The sequence below is a fragment of the Orcinus orca genome, chromosome 4 (assembly GCF_937001465.1).
Source record: "Orcinus orca chromosome 4, mOrcOrc1.1, whole genome shotgun sequence".
Taxonomy (NCBI): domain Eukaryota; kingdom Metazoa; phylum Chordata; class Mammalia; order Artiodactyla; family Delphinidae; genus Orcinus; species Orcinus orca.
In genome coordinates this window covers 28,567,321-28,584,328 of record NC_064562.1, presented here as the reverse complement: position 1 = coordinate 28,584,328, position 17,008 = coordinate 28,567,321, and the positions used below count along the sequence as shown (strand labels likewise).

General features: G+C 40.4%; 2 protein-coding genes and 1 long non-coding RNA gene across 3 annotated transcripts in view; 1 reads left to right on the top strand and 2 right to left on the bottom strand.

Moving 5' to 3' along the window:
• TMEM184C (transmembrane protein 184C) overlaps positions 1-4,463 on the bottom strand; it is a 31,456-nt gene extending 26,993 nt beyond the window's left edge. Inside the window, exon 1 of the mRNA XM_033402880.2 lies at positions 3,754-4,463. Within this exon, the coding sequence (XP_033258771.1) occupies positions 3,754-3,876 (123 nt within the window). The 5' untranslated portion in view covers positions 3,877-4,463. The remainder of the gene's footprint in view (positions 1-3,753) is intronic.
• A 128-nt stretch (positions 4,464-4,591) lies between these two features.
• The window catches only part of LOC117195987 (uncharacterized), a 287,053-nt gene continuing 274,636 nt past the window's right edge, over positions 4,592-17,008 (top strand). The window contains exon 1 of the long non-coding RNA XR_004475926.2: positions 4,592-4,767. This is a non-coding gene — a long non-coding RNA (uncharacterized LOC117195987). The remainder of the gene's footprint in view (positions 4,768-17,008) is intronic.
• On the bottom strand, positions 8,939-10,732 carry LOC101270335 (ribulose-phosphate 3-epimerase-like). The gene has a single exon (XM_012535869.3). It carries the CDS (start codon positions 10,722-10,724, stop codon positions 10,038-10,040), a length of 687 nt encoding a protein of 228 aa, XP_012391323.1. The 5' UTR covers positions 10,725-10,732; the 3' UTR covers positions 8,939-10,037.

Below are 17,008 nucleotides of genomic sequence, written 5' to 3'. Positions count from 1 at the left end.
TGGATGGCTCCACAGCAGACTGTTCACTACTTTGTCCTTCTGTTCTGGCTTCCACGACACCCCTCTCCTGGCATCCTACTTCCCCACTGGCTGTTGCTGCTTTTTAAAGTTCCTATTCTTCCCTGTGACCTATAGATGTTGGTGCCAAATCCTCTGCTTTTTCTTCTTCTTCCCCTTTATAATCTCATCCATTTTTATGGCTTTCAACACCATCTCTGTTCTGACAACTCATATTTATATCTGCAGCTCAAACATTTCTGAGCTCTAGACTTGCATTTCCAACAGCATATTTGACGTGCCCATGTGAATGGAATGTCTCTCATATACCCTGAACTAAGTGTCCCAAACAGAACTCAAATGCTTTCAAACCTGTCCTTATCTATCAAGTTTCCATCTTGGTAATTGGCATCACCATTTACCTTGTTGTTCAAGACATAAAACTCAGAGAGGTTCTTGATTTCCCCCTTTCTCCCAGTGCCTCTCTTCCCCAATCCAATCCAGTGTCAAGCCCTGTTTCTTCAATTCCAATGATACTTAAAATTCACTTTTCCATCTCTGTTTCTGCTATCCTGACTTGGGCCATAAGTCATCGTAGCCCAGGCACCCACTACCTCTGAACTACCTTAAAGAACTTTCTAACTTCTTCCACTTCAATTTTCCATAGGCTGGTAGAGTTGTCTTTTGAAGATGTGTAATAATGTTGCCCTGCTTGTTCGCTTTTTAGATCTTTTTTAGTTTCCTCAAAGCATTTTACATAATTTTATTTTATTGATTTGTTTTTGCTGGTTGTGTTTGTCTCCACCACCAAGTTCCATGAAAGTAGGTGCCATGCTTCTCTCTCTAACCATACAGAATACCAGCCTGATTTATCACTGGGACTCAAATAATAATTTATTAAGTATCCGATATTTGAGAAGAAGGAGAAAACAAGATAAAAAATGTATCCTGTTAGATGGTGGTGAGTCCTAAAAACTATAAAGAAGGGAAGAGGATATGAAGAGTTGAGGAAGTGAAGCTTGCGATTTTTAAACTGGGTAGCTGGGTGACATTGAAGTAAAAACCTGAAGGACACAAAGGAATGAGAATACTGTCTGGAGAAAGGCATATTATGACATGCAAAGGCCCTAAGGAGGGAGCCCGCCCTGCATTTGAGTAAAGCAAGTGTGGAGGAGACCCAGGAACTGAGGAGAGAGAGTCAGAGGGCGGTGAGGTGGGGGTGGTCTCAGATCATGTTGGGCTCCAATGCCATAGTCAGGAATACTGGCTTTTAATCCAGGACTAGGAGTGACTGGAAAACTTTCAGAGGACACACATAACGTGACTTCTGTTTTAACTGGACACTCTGGCTGGTATGTTCAGAACAGTCCAGGGAATACACGATGAGAATCTGGCTCAGGATGTTAGCAGTCGAGATTGCAGATTAAAATTGTCCTTAAAAGCCCGTACTGAAAAAGTACAGTTGACATCAGTGATGAAATAAAAATTTACATTTTAAGGCAAGACAAAAAATATTCACACATAGAACTTTTTCTCTGCCCTTTGGCCTCCTCCCTCCCCTCTAGATGCATCACGCATCTGCATTATGCATTAACCAGACCTCCTCAATGGCAGAAATACCTGCTCAACCACAGTGATCACTTTTTCTCCTTCTGGTACCAGCCACATAATTCCTTAGAAGATAACATTCCTTTTTCAATTCTGAAAGGTGTCACGGTGACCCACCACTAGCCTTGTCAGTGCAGACATCTCTGGTGAGCTTTATGTGCAATGCCAATATATCATTCCCCTTAAAGACAGCGATTGGTGCAGAACAGACTGGTCAGACGACCTGGGGAGATACCGGGCCATACCTAACGAAGTTCGTAGCTTCATACTTACTTATGACGTTATTAATGTTACTAGCTAAATTACTTGTATTCTGCCTGTTTTACAAGATTATTGTTTCTTGCATTACCAAATGTGTGACTGAGACTCAGATAAAATTAATGATGATTAGGCCACTTGAAACAACTGACCAAATATATAGTTCTATAAGATCCATAACCGTAATCGTGTAACTTCTTCTATATGGGAAGAGGGAACAACAAGAAGAGGGAACCGTTTCCTGGACAGTAACAGTAAGATAGGTGGCCCAGAGGCTTTTGGTTATTGTTAACAGAGCCTCGTCCAGTAATAGCACATTGAGTTGCCTATCAACAAAATCCTCACCTGACCTGGGAATTAGCATTCCTAGCCACATGGGACAAACTGGTCGAAATGCCTCCCAAACTTTGGCTGAAATTGAGACCGAAAAGGAAGGGATTGTAAAATAAAGACTGCTGCCCACCATCCAGTTCTACAAGATCAAATCACTAGCCACTGAGGCTATACACCCTGAAAGGAATAATACACCCTGAAAGGAATTTGGGGTGTGTGTTGGGTCAAGATCAGGATGAGGCACTCTGTGCTCTGGGAAAACTTGTCTTCAGGTAGATATTTTCAGGAGAAAATTTTTATGAACCTGGATTCTTGCATCTTCCCATACTTAGAAAAGCACTAAAACCATTAACTTAGATGTCTGTTCCTCATGACCTGTGACCTTCTACCGAGATGTGCGCTTGACTGCACATACCCCCTTTGCCAAAATCACGTATATACTGGCTTCCCCCTTTATCTCTTCAGAACAGTCCTCAGAGCTCTCTGAGAGACTGTCACCCGGGCTATAATCCTCAGTTTGGCTTGAATAAAATTTTCCATCTCTTTCTTAATTTTTTGTCATTGACACCAACAACTAAGAGAAGTCTTAAATTAGCTTATTATACATAGTATTAATCTTTAAAATAGTTCCTATATTTCAAAGTAAGAAATACTCCAAAGTAAGGAATCCCTATTTGTATTAAGATGTCTATATATGAATTCTGGTAGACAAATTATGGAAGTAATCTAAATATCTAACAAACTAGAAATATTTAATGTAGTGTAATATTATAGTAATATTAAGAATAACTATATGGACTATGCTAGTTTAGAAAAGTCAACCAAAAAAAATTGAGTGAACATACAGAAAACAAACATATATTAAATGCATTTCATTTAATTACATAAAGATTGTTCCCACACAAAAGACCTAAAATAGCCATGGTCTTGTCGTAACTCTTGTGAAAGTTGTTTCTAAGTAAAAATACTTCCCTGGATTTTATGAACTTCAAACTTAAAAGTTTATTACAATTTTTATAAAGTATTTAGTTAAATATTTACCTTGGGGTCTTTCAGCTTATAGTACCTTACTGATGTCATAATAAGAATATGACATCAAAAAATATACAAGGGACTTTTTTCAACACCTTTGTTAAGAGTTAATTTCTAAAGTAAAAACGAAGTTAAACCAACTCGAATCCTTTAATTCAGGGAGTTAGTTAAATGCTAATAAAATTCAACACCTGGTCTTTAGATCTAGTTAAGTCTTAATATTTAAACAGATCAGATTTCAGAAGTAAAGTTACCTTACTTTCAGGATATTGATCAATGTTTGCAAAACAGTGCTCTCCGAAGCAGCTATCTTAATATATTTTATTTTCTCGGTCCTACCTTCACGAGTAGCATGGTTTGAAAAACCGTTAACAACCAGAAACCAGACAGGTTATGTCACGGGTTCATTACAGGACATGGTTTTCAGGATATCAAGTCTGGAGCATCCGGGATAAAAATAGGCTACCTTAGCTGGGCAGGACGGTAGAAGAAAGGGTAGAGGCGGATGGTGCGGGACCCTCTTACCTCCAGTTTCTGTAATTCCCACACGCACAGGGGAACCGCAACCACTATGGACACCAGATAAATGACCACCGCTAAAGGTCGAATCCACTGTCTCCAGTTCCTCCAGGTACAAGTGCAAGGCATGTTTCCGCATAAATCAGCTCCGAGTAGCAAGGGAAAATAGCTCGAAGGAGATGGTAATGGGGTCTCTGTTCTTTGGCTGTTCTGTCGACTCGCATACTACGGAAAAACAGCCGTGGAGCGACTTCACCAGCTGGAACCGCCTCCTCGGCCCACGCTGTGCTTTCTGTTGCTGCTACTGCTGCTGCTGCCACAAACGCGGCGGCTCAGGGTACTACTGGGGAGCAGTGCGGTCAGCATTCTTTCTTCCCCACCTTGCATCTACCCAGTTCTTCCGCGGTGGAATCCCCGGCAGAGCCGCTGCTCTCACCTAGGAATCGCCCGGAGCTCCGCCTGCAGCATGGCCTCGAGGGGAGAGGCGCCAAACCGGACCGGCCTGTAGAGACCCTGCAATCAGTTCGGTTCTGCCCCGCGGCTACCTGCCCGCTCACTCTTTTCTTGGGCGGTGAAGTTCCCTCCCTCCCGCGCTCGCAGGCGTCTGCTCGGCCGATTCCGCTGATAGATAAGAGATGAAAACTTAAACCCACCAGCCCCAGGATTTCTTCACTGGTTCCCACGGGCCAGTCCCCCAAGGCGGAACCAAGGCCAAACCAGGGCTTCCGCTTCCGCCCCCGCTGTCTGAGGTTGGTGATTCGTGGACAGCGCCAAGATAGGCCCTCCCCATCCGGCTCACTTCCCACTCTCTGATTGGTCATTTTCCGGGGCGGGGCTGTTGGGATGGATACCAAGGGTACAAAGTTGGATGAAGCCGAGGTGTGTGGAAGTTGTGCCGTTGCTGCCGGTTGGCCCGGTGGCCAAGGAGGATTCTGCAAGCTGTATAGGTCGTTTGAGAACACATGAGGAACTCCTGCTACATTGTTCTGCTGACTATATTCCAGCTTTAAGAAAGCCTGGGTAAGAGGCCATTACCTTAGAGCTGAACATTTATCTGCACGAACATCTCCGATTCTCCCTGGGAGTGGATAGGGGAGTCAGCTGGACTAAGAAGACAGAAAAAAAAAAAAGGGAAAAGTCCACCTAGTTTTGTGTCAGTTGCCAGAATCTAGGGGTAGAGCCACTTAGTTATTTCGGGATTGTGCGGAAGGATCATTCTAGGGATAGCTTAATTTTAGAAGCAGTACTGCATTTGGAACTTGTTAAAAACTCGCACACATTTAAGTTTCAGAGAGTTGACATTACAACTGACAAAGAAATTTTATGTGCTTAAAGCTTTTAGCTGAACCAGAGCAAACAAATGGCAAATGGGATCTTAAAGCCTTCCTAAACCAATAGAGCAAACAAATATGTACCTCTCAATTAGATATACAAATATGTCCTATATCTGTCCTTTTCTACGCGCTTTTCTTACATTATATTAGTTGATGTACACAAAAATCCCCAAAGGTAGGCAGTTTTCCATGTTGCAGGTGAGAAAATGGATTCAAGTGGTTAAGTAGTTTGCAAAGCTCATTGAGCTAGTTAGTGGTAGAGCTGGGATTCTAACCTTGGTGTCTGACTCCAGCATTGGACCTGTCAGTACCTGCCACCTGAGAATTTCTGACTAATGACCATATATGGACAAGAAGGCTTGCAGTATTGAATACACCCAGACTAAGATTCTCACAGAAGCACTGAGGGAATGTTGTCTTCCCCAGGGTCCTAGCCAAAGTTTGGAGCTTGATAACATCTCCTTTTTAAAATTTGGCCTCTTTTAATACAAACTGATTTCTTAAAGGGAAATAGGCCTTTTGTTTGTTTTTTCTAAACTAACCTACAAAATTGAAGTCGTTATTTTAAAAAATTTCCTGATCATTAAATTAACACATACTCCATTGTTGAATTTCAAAAAATAGAAGAATAAAGAAGAGAAAAGTAACCCTTACTCTACAACTAAGTATATCCACTACTTACTTTTTTGGTACACAATATAGTCTTCCTTGGATATACTGCATACATAGATTGTCTCTGTGCTTTCAGCCACAGTCACTGCCATCTATAATAATCTTTCCCATTCTTTCTCATGGGCAAATCTTTTTCACGTAATTTGTGAAAACTTCCTTGATCCCCTGTCACCCTCCCCCCGACCCGTAACCTTATGGCACTCACATGTTATAATAATTTACTTGTCTGTCTTTATTTATTTTTAAAATTATTTATTTATTTATTTTTGGCTGCGTTGGGTCTTCGTTGCTGCACGTGAGCTTTCTCTAGTTGCGGTGAGCGGGGGCTTCTCTTCATTGTGGTGCTCGGGCTTCTCACCGTTGGCTTCTCTTGTTGAGGAGCGCCGGCTCTAGGCGCGGGCTTCAGTAGTTGTGGTGCGTGGGCTCGGTAGTTGTGGCACACTGGCTTAGTTGCTCTGCGGCACGTGGGTTCTTCCCGGACCAGGGCTCGAACCCATGTCCCCTGCATTGGCAGACCGATTCTTAACCACTGGGCTGCCAGGGAAGTCCCTGTCTGTCTTTTAGATTGAGTTTCTAGGAGCAAGCTAAAGTTCTAGAACTATTAGAATAAAGCAAGGGAGGGAAGGGACCAGAATGTCAGATGCACAGGTGGTTTCCCACACCAGTGTGTGAACTGGGGTTCATTCATGATGAAGGTTCTACAGGTGAGCAGAGAAATGAGAAAAAAAAATACATAGTGAGTTTTTATTTGGTCAAACTTATTCATTCTAAAGGATTATGCTTTATTTTGAAATTGTCCATTCTATTTTTTTTTTAATGTGATGATAGTTACAGAGTAGTTGTTTTCTAGATGTTCTTATTTTGGAAAATAAAAAGTTGGTGACTTTATTTGCTCCCATTTGTTTTATTCCTGAAATTGTTCTTGGTCCGTGAAATCCTAAAGTCTAGTAATCACTGAGACAAGAATTGGCCGCTGATTTCAGAAGCCATAATGTTGGCATGATCCTGATCTACTTGCTTTACTTGCTCTAGGTGTTCTCTGTATTCTTTCTTAGGATATGACTTAGCCTAAGTCTGAGGGTGGATCTGAGCTTGATCATGTTTGAAAAATAAGAAATGGTTATAACTAGCAGATGGTACTGGGGTCAAAAGCAAGCTGTTAGTCATTCTTGATGCAATTTACATAGATAAAATGAAGTTTCTGTTTATTACTGTATCACATGAAAATAGGTAGGTGAAATTTTGCCATCCATGGAGGATATGTTTGGATTAGTCTGACTTAAAATAATAGGTTAACAAAATTCGCTTTGAGGGATTCTGGGAGGTGGGCACTGATAACCCCTTGGCATTTATTACCGTATCTCTCTATGGAAATACGTCTGTGATGGTTTTAAAATGTGGCTGCAACTTCTTTACTCTTCCCATAAAAATATATACTCTGTACCCCTTCCCCTTAAATCTGGGAAGGGTGTGACTGATTTGACCAATAGAGTACAGTGAAAGTGATCATCCTCCCCATATGACCTTTGCGGCTAGGTCATAAAAGGCCATGCAACTCCACCTTATCTGTTGGAACAATTGCTTTTGGAACTCTCAGCCATTGTGTAAGAAGTCTAACTGTCTGAGGCTGGTGTGCTGTGAAAAGCCCAAGACACATCAGGAGGGCCCTTGAAGGTATGCTGAGTGACAGTCACAGCTGAGCCCAGCCCTCCAGTTAGCCCAGCCCAGGTGCCTGTCATGTGAGTGGAGAAGCGGATTCTAGCTTCCAGCCATTTGAGTCACCCATCAGCATTTTGAGTCTTCCAAGATGAGGTGCTAGACTTATGGACCAGAGGAAGCCATTCTAGCTCTGCCTTCTCCTAATTCCTGACCTGATGAATCAATGAGCTCAAGAGAACTAGAAGAAAGACACAAACTGAGAAAAAAAATTGGAAAAGACACATCTGTTAAAGGACTGGTATCCAAAATATACAAAGAACTCTTAAAACTCAACAACAAGGAAGCAAAACATGATTAAAAAAGGGGCCAAAGACCTTAACAGAACTCATCTAAGAAGATATCCAGATGTCAAATAAGCATATGAAAAGATCCTCCACATCATATGTCATGAGGGAAATGCAAATTAAAATAACCATGACATACTGCTACATACCTGTTAGAATGGCCAAAATTGAAAACTGACAACACCAAATGCTGCTGAGGATTTCACCAGTGATTGAACTCTCATACACTGCTGGTGGGAATGTGAAATGGTATAGCTACTTTGGAAGACAGTTTGATGGTTTCTTACAAAATGAAACACACTCTTACCATAGGATCCAACAATCGCACTTCTTATTGTTTACCCAAAGATAGTTTAAACCTTATGTCCACAAAACAAATCTTCTGCACAAGGATGTTTATAGCACCTTTGTTCATAATTTCCCAAACTTGGAAGCAACCAAGATTAGATAATAAACAGTTTAATAAACAGTGGTACATTCAAACAATGGAGTATTATTCAGTGCTAAAAAAAATTGAGATATCAAGCAATGAAAGGACATGGAGGAATCTTAAATTCATATTACTAAGTGAAAGAAGCCAATCTGGAGAGACTACATACTGTATGATTCCAACTATATGACATTCTGGAAAAGGCAAAACTATGGAGACAATAAAAAGATCAGTGGTTGCCAGATGGGGGGAGGGGTAAGGTGAATAGGCAGAGCACAGAGGATTTTTAGGGCAGTGAAAATATTCTATATGATATTGTAATGATGAATGTATGTCCTTATAATTTTGTCCAAACCCAAGAATGTACAACAACCAAGAGTGAACCCTAAGGTAAACTGTGGACTTTGGGTGATTAGCTATGATCTTTGGGTGATTATGCTGTGTCAGTGTAGATTCATCCTTGATGAAAAATGTACCGTTAAGGTGAATAATGCTGATAATGGGGGAGGCTGTGTGTGTGTGTGGCTCTCGGGGGTGGGGGGGATATGGGAATTCTTTGTACATTTCTGTCGATTTTGTTGTGAGCGTAAAACTGCTCTAAAAAAATAAAGTTAAAAATATCCATGAGCATAATGAAAATGGTGTTTTTTTTTTCTTTACTGGATCCTTCCTTTCCATGGTACCAGCCTGTTGAGCTTTATTTAGTATCTTCATTTTTTAAATGGGGACAAACATACCTGTCTTACCATTCATAGGACTGATTTGTGGGTTTAATGAGATATCATCAACATACTTTATAATCTACAAAGCATACATTTATATAATGATAGCTACTTTGTATTGAGCATCCTCAAATTCTACTACCCTACAATTCTAGGAATAGTAGTGGAAGCTTTACGTATATAATTAATAGTATCTCTTAATCCTCAACACAACCCCCCACTGTTGTTATGATTACATTCAATATATAAATCAGTTAATAATCAGCTCAAAGAGGTTGGTTGGATTGGTTTGCTAAGGTCAAACAAATAGAAAGGGGAAGAGAGGATTCAACTTAATATTACTTCCAAATAGAGGCCTTCCTTTCCTTTTAGCATACAGCTAGGAAAACATTTTATGTCCTTCAGAACAGTGGGTGTGATTAAGAAAAAGGGGAAATGGGGTTGGTGGAGGGTGGGTAGGGGGTGGGGGAAGAACCACTGAATAACCTGCCGCTATAGCAAAGTTAACAAAGAAAACACCCTGATAAAACTTGTGCTTGCGTTTTACAACAGACCACCTGAAAATCCCTGGACTTCATAATACACTGGTTTTTTTATGTATCAAATATAAGGTGCAAAGTAAAAAATAGATGTTTTCGAAGCTAGAAGAGCCATCCATCGCTGCCAGATCCAAACTTAGTTATCACGCAAATACACAAGTCAAAAATGACACGAAACGAGAAAAACAGGACTTCCTCTGCTTTCAGAAAAGCCAAGAAGCAAAGAAAACTCTTTTTAGAAATACAGAAAAAAATTTTTTTCATAGTAGCTAATATGCCTTCCTTAGGCATTAAGACACATTTCTGTTCATAACCTTGATACAGCCATATTTTTACTCTTTATAAAAATCAAGTCTCCCAGTAAAAATGGTATTTTACCACACTAATCTTTAAATTCTGTCACTGAAAACATAATACATACCAATTTCTAACCTCTTGGAACATTCTGCAAAATGGATTTTAGTCACTGGAATGAATAATTGCTAGGAAAAGCAGCACTGCCTCAACTGTGGTACAATTTGGTAGTCAATATTCTTGTTTTCCAATAAAAAGGAGATCTCATAAGCAGAAACACTGGACTCCTTGTGGTTTCATCGATCGAGAGAACGTTTCTGAGCAGCTTCTGAGCAAACATTTCTTAACAGGTTGATCACAGATCTGGGGTCTTCACTCCTCATAATGGCACTGCCAGATACAATCATGTTAGCTCCTGCCTCTGCGCATTTATGGATGGTGTCAGGACCTACTCCACCATCAACCTCAATGTCCAAAGATGGGAACTGGGTCCTCAACCAGTGAACCTTTGGCATCATACCTTTCATGAATTTCTGCCCTTCAAATCCAGGTTCCACTGTCATAACCAAGGCCATATCTATCTGATTAGCCCATGGTGCCAAATACTCAACTGTAGTTCCTGGTTTGATAGCAAGGCCAACGTTCATTCCATTCTCCTGAATGTCTTTGATGAAAGCCCCCGGATTCTCAGTAGCCTCGAGATGAAAAGTATATTGATTGGCTCCTGCTACAGCCATTGGTTTTACCCACTGTTCCGGCCTGGACACCATCATGTGCATGTCAAAGAAAGGGTCCTGGCCTAGCTGCTTTCGGAGGCTTTCTACCACAGGGTGACCAAAGGTGATGTTGGGAACAAAATGCCCGTCTATTACATCCAGGTGCAGATAATCGGCCCCAGAATCCAGCATCCGAAGGCACTCCGCCCCTAAACTGGCCAGTTCGCTGTTGAGGGTGGACGGGCCAATCCTGCAGCCGGACACCATGGTGCTAGTTCTCTCTGAAAATGTTTTTTTTTACCTCACTGAGTTTACGGTTGTTTGTTATGCATTTGTTCCAGTGAATGGATAACTGAAACAGTGTCTTGTGTCTATGTGTGTATATACTGTCTACCTAATCTGAAAGAAGCTTCCTGCTTAGAGTGATTTTTTCCTTTTTTTTGCTTAAAGCTGACTTTAAGTCTAGATAAATTGCCTCAAGCTTTTCTCCTTTAGGAATATGTTGCCTTCAGAGTCTGAGGTTGTGTCAACCAGTCAAAGAGTTAAGTGAGTTTTAGATTTAAATGTTGCAAGAATGCAGGGTAGAGCTCCTAGCAGATCTTAAACACTATGCTTAACTTTGTAAAGTGTAATCTTTTCTCCTACGCCCAAATGGAAGGAAAATTGTTTACTATGCACCAGATGAGTGGAGAAGAAGATAAAAGTGGTACAAGCTATAATATCAAACTTTCAAATTTGAACTTTGAGTATTTTCACCCATTAAATTTCAGCTTTACCTACCACATCTTCAGGCTACGTTTTAAGCTTTGTTGAAGATGCCATGGTTTATTGATCTCTCCCTCTCCTATACTTCTCTACATCTGTAACAGATAAAGCTGTAGATTCCTGGGTGTATCACCATATCTCTATGTGTCTAGATGTCTTTATGTACAATCTACCTTGTCTTAAAGAGACTCAAGTATGTTTTGGTAGATAAATACTGTAGTTGCATTTATAAGTTTTGGTAAATGTAATAAGTATATTAAATGTGAAACTCTAACATGTTCATGTTAAAATAAAAATAAATTGTAATTAAAAAAATTATTTTATGTCATTTTGTTCATTTTGCTTATTGGGTCTGATGATTCAGAGCAAGCTATGGCCTGCAACCCAGGTGTGGTCCACAGTCTGTTTCTGTATGGCCCATGAGCTAAGAACGGTTTTTACATTTCTTTTTTTATTGTGGTAAAATACACATAACAGAAAATTTACCATTTTGACTATTTTAAGTGGTTAAAATTCAATGGCATTAAGTACATTAACATCGTTGTGCAACTATCACCACTTCCATCTCTGGAACTTTTTCATCATCCAACTGAAAACTCTACTCATTAAACACTAACTCTCTATTACCCTTTCTCCCCAAGTCCCTGGTAACCACTATTCTGCTTTCTGTCTCTATGAATTTGCCTATTCTAGGTACTCTGTATAAGTGGAGGCATAGAATATTTGTCCTTTATTTGTCTGGCTTATTTCACTTAGCATAATATTTTCAGGGTTCATCCGTGTTGTAGCATGTATCAGGATTGCCTTCTTGTTTAAGGCTGAATTGTATTCCATTGAATGTGTAAACCACATTTTGTTTATCCATTCATCTGTCGATGGACAGTTGGGTTGTTTCCATCTTTTGCCTATTTCAAATAATGCTGCTGTGAACATTGGTTTCCACCTTTTTCTTATTGTGAATAACGCTTCTATGAACATAATTGTATGTACCTGGAGGAGGAGGTATGGATGTGATCCTCCTCTATTGCTGTTGACCTTGACCAGAGCACTCTCCTTCCTGTCCCCTAATGGTGTCCAATGCTGCTATATACACTGGTGTACAGGGGAAATGGGGAATTGTTAATTCAGCGGGGATAGAGTTTCAGCTTTGTAAGACGTGGAGAGATCTGGAGATTGGTTGGTGACAATGTAAATGTACTCACTTCTTTTTGGCTTTTACATTTTTAGAGTTGTAAAAAAAATTAAAAGAGTATTTTAAAATATTTACTATCAGGCCTTTTATAGAAAAAGTCTGCCAACCCCTAATTTAGAGTAAATGTTTAAAATTTTATAATGGGCTATTATAAAGTTGCTAAATGAATCTCAGTATACAGTTCCCTCATTTCTTTTTCTTTCTTTCTTTCTTTTTTTAAAAAATTTTTGGCCGCACCAAGTGCCTTGTGGGATCTTAGTTCCCTGACTAGGGATGGAACCTGTGCCCTCAGCAGTGAAAGCACGGAGTCCTAACCACTGCACCACCAGGGAATTCCCAAGTTCCCTCATTTCTTCACTAGGAATGTATTTAAATTTCAGCAGACTTTCCCACACTAAGTATTTGGGGAACTCTAGTTCCATCCCAAAATCAACATCGAAAATCTCGGTTTTGTTTTTGTTATTAAGATTTACTGATTTAAAAGCAAGATTCACTGATTTTTTAATACAGGGATCCTGTAGTAAATTCAGAATAACAGGGCACAAGAGTTCTTTTCTTTAGAGCCAGGATCACATGAAAGAAAAGGCCCCACCATGTATATTAACTATGTAGAAACTGGAGATGCTGTCATTTCCACTTTTAATGTGCTTCTCTGATTCTCCTCTGAGCAGTCTCTCAATGTCCTTTGAACCTTAGCTTGTCCCTAAGGCAGAGATTCCCCAACTTTGTTTCATGGCACCCTTAGAATCTCAGTAAGTTTTTCATGGTGTCCTTAGGCCAAAGAAATTTCTAATAGTTCCATTTAGTAAGTAATTAAGTCCAAACAACCTAACTGTAGACATTCATATAATGTCTGACAGATGTTTCTGTGTTTCTCTGAAAAATTTAAACTATCCAATCCCTGCGGCCTCTGAATCCACTCCAGTGCTCTGTGGCCCCTCAGCACACAATTTGGGAATTGCGGTCCTAGGGTCTCATGCCTGCGTTTCTGACTTGGACTAGCCTTTGTCCTTGGCTTTGCTTCTCGTTTTCAGATCCTACTCCCCACAATTCCAGGGCTTGCCTAACAATTTATTTTTTATTTATTTATTTTGCCTAACAACTTCTGATGGCTTTCTTTGCTTAACAGATTTAATTTTCACATTCTTGATTCGGGTCTATTCCCTCAGTACATTAACTTTTTTTTTTAATTTAATTTAATTTATTTTATTTTTTGGCTGCATTGCGTCTTTGTTGCTGTGCGCAGGCCCTCTCCAGTTGCAGCAAGTGGGGGCCACTCCTCGCTGCGGTGCGTGGGCTTCTCATTGCGGTGGCTTCTCTTGTTGCGGAGCACGGGCTCTAGGTGCACAGGCTTCAGTAGTTGCGGCTCACGGGCCCTAGAGCATGCAGGCTTCAGTAGTTATGGCTCGCAGGCTCAGTAGTTGTGGTGCACAGGCTTAGCCGCTCCACGGAATGTGGGATCCTCCTGGACCAGGGACCGAATCCGTGTCCCCTGCATTGGCAGGCGTATTCCCAACCACTGCGCCACCAGGGAAGTCCCAGTACATTAACTTTTATATTGGATTTTCTTAATAAAGGCTCTTTATTTAAACTACTGAAATAGTTAAATAAATAGAACATTTGCCCTCCTCTTCAAAAGTGTGTTATTGGCATTACTGGATTAATGACTATCAGGATCCCCAATTACCTCACAAGAAAGGTGATAAAGTATCTTAAGCCACCTGTAATTCTTAGTAGTGTATGTTATCCTTTGTCACTCGAGTGAAGAGGATCCTGTGAAAGGTGCAAGCGACTCGCATAGTAAATAATAAATTACCTTTTCTATAAATTATTACTCAGTGGATGAACTTTCCAGTAACTCTGATAAGGAAGTTTTTTTTTTAATTGATATTTTATTTTCAGACTGATTTAAGATACTTCTGGCATATCAATTTACAGGCTAAAAGGAATATGAAAAACCTTAATAATTGTAACAGATTCAAAACTAGATAATTCAGGAGACTTGGGAGAGAAGGTATTTCTGGTTAGGAAGAAGATTCTGTGCATTATCTGTTAGGATGATCTGTGCACTGAGAAAGGAAACTATTTTTATACTGAGACAAATTCTTTTAGGATTTAAACAAAAATCACTGTGTCATTTAGTGTACTTTAGATGCTAGACTGTGGTGATCCCCACAGAAAGAAGGCTTGACTTACATGAAGTAAGGAGAATTCATGGGAGGATTTCGCCCCTGTGTGGAGGAAGTTTTCTCTTTCACATGTGAGCAGAGCTCTCTATGGAGCTTGAGTTTTACCTCTTACGTTTCTCATGTATTTTAGGCTGTCAGTTGCCCTGTGTAAACTCATGAGCACATGTCCTACTTGGTTTTATGTGGGTCAGATCTGGGGGTGGAGTGAGAATTGATTCCTCTCTCGCCCTGTAGAGCGATATTCTGTGCATGCAAAGCTCTGATTGGAGCCCACCAGGCTTTACTTTGTAGATGCAGAACTAGACTTTTTTTTTTAAACTCCTTGGGTGTGAATCGTATGATTTGTGCTTTCCCAATTTTCTCATTTGGGAAAGGAGAGGAAAACAGGTGAGCAGTGTCTTTGTTTTTCCCCTTCCTCCTTGACACTCTCCCTAGGAGGGTCTCTAAGTCAGGATATAAGAATCAGGCAAGTGCCCCAGAACTAAGTTTTTTAACTCTCCTTATTCTCAGGAACCCTGGGTTTGTGATCAGTGATCCCAGGAAGGAAGACTTAAGTAGAAAAATACCTTGCCTAATGTATTTTCTTTTTTCTTTTTCTTTTTTGGCTGTGCCTTGTGACTTGTGGGATCTAAGTTCCCCACCCAGGGATTGAACCCGGGTCATTGGAAGTGAGCGCGGAGTCCTTACCACTGGACCGCCAGGGAATTCCCGCCTGATGTATTTTCTGTTGCTACCGTAACAAATGACCAGAATGTTAGTGGCTGACATAGAAACACATGGCTTCAGGATGGTGGGCCACTGAGCTAGGAGTTCTTGGACTGTTAATATCTGTGAAGGGTCTGAGATTTGTACCGTATTTGCAAGCTAACAGGTTAGCCTGCCACAGTTTCATGGATGCTGACAAGACATGAGACATTTGAGTCAGAGGCAAAAGACTTTTCTACTAACAGCACAGCAGGCAGTAAGAGCTTCGTGTTTGCACTGATTCCTCTTGCCTCCCAAGTCCTATGGGGCGAGGTGGAGAGACCCAGGTGTATGCTGTGTAGGAAGGAGTTTGCACCACAGCCGAGCAACTCTGAGCTTAGAAAACGCTGTCTTTTATAATGACCTGAGAGTAAACCTGTCAACCTTTGTCCTGGAGAGAGACATTGTCTTTATCATCCTAGTCGGGAAACAAATGTGCTCTTTGCCCTAGAAGGAGAGGCTATCTCTACCTCTCAAGGCTGCTTGCTATATGAATATCCTTGAAAAGATATTCCAGAACAAAAGATAGAAAGAAAGTATACAGAAGTACCATGGGGATTGGCTCCCAGTAAACTGGATAACCAGGTGATTTATATCACCAAAAATTACACATTTGGTGAATGGAAGCCTGACTTGAGTCAACCTGACAGAGTTACTTGCTTTCCCTCCCTAAGACTGCTCTTAGACCCAGAGACATTTTAATAAAAGCAAGGCCACATACCCTTGAGGAAGGTCTGAGATAATATTGAAGGTACATTCCACGAATCTTGTCTCAGGTGTATCAAGGAAGCTATGCACAAGGTAAAGGGAAACAGCCACACCTTTTGTTATTATCACACAACTGTTTTGAATTAACACTGTCAAATAATTCTAAATAATGATTACCATCATATGATTCAGTCAAGGTTACTCATGGTTGGTCAAGTTGGGCGATTTGAAGAGTGTTCAGTAGGGGACTTCCCTGGTGGTCCAGTGGTTAAGACTCCTTGCCTCCACTGCAGGGGTCGTGGATTCTATCCTTGGTGGGGGAACTAAGATCCTGAATGCTGCAGCGCGGCCAAGGGGGAAATAAAAAAGAGTGTTCAATAGAGGGACTGTTTACAAAGGTTTGGTCAAGGAGCATGGAAACCACTTGGGATGGTGAAGTAACAGCAAAGAGGAACACGATGATGGAGAGGCTGTCTGGAAGGAATGGGTCATCTGAAAAGAGCTATGAGATATATATGGTACATATATGTATTGTATATATATATATCATATATATATATATATACATGATACATATATCTAACTGAATCACTTTGCTGAGCCCCTGAAACTAACTTTGTAAATCAACTATACTTCAATTAAAAAAAAAAGATTGACAAAGATATGACCATGACGATGTGAATCAACTGTAACTCTCATAATACATCATTTGATGGAGTGTAGAAGAATTCAACTACTTTGAAAAACTAGTTGTTCCTTCTAAAATCACTTACAGTGTTTTATTAGTTCCTTATAAAACTATGACCCAGCAAGTATTAGGATTTTATCCAAGAACAAAGAAGACACATATTCACGAAGAAACTCAAACATATGTTGGCAGATACATAAACAAATTGTGATATATCCATATAATGGAATACTAGGTAGAAATAAAAAATGAACAAAGTACTAAA

Coding starts and splice junctions, on each gene's coding strand:
- LOC101270335 (XM_012535869.3), bottom strand. CDS start 10,724: ATGGTGTCCGGCTGCAGGATTGGCCCGTCCACCCTCAACAGCGAACTG.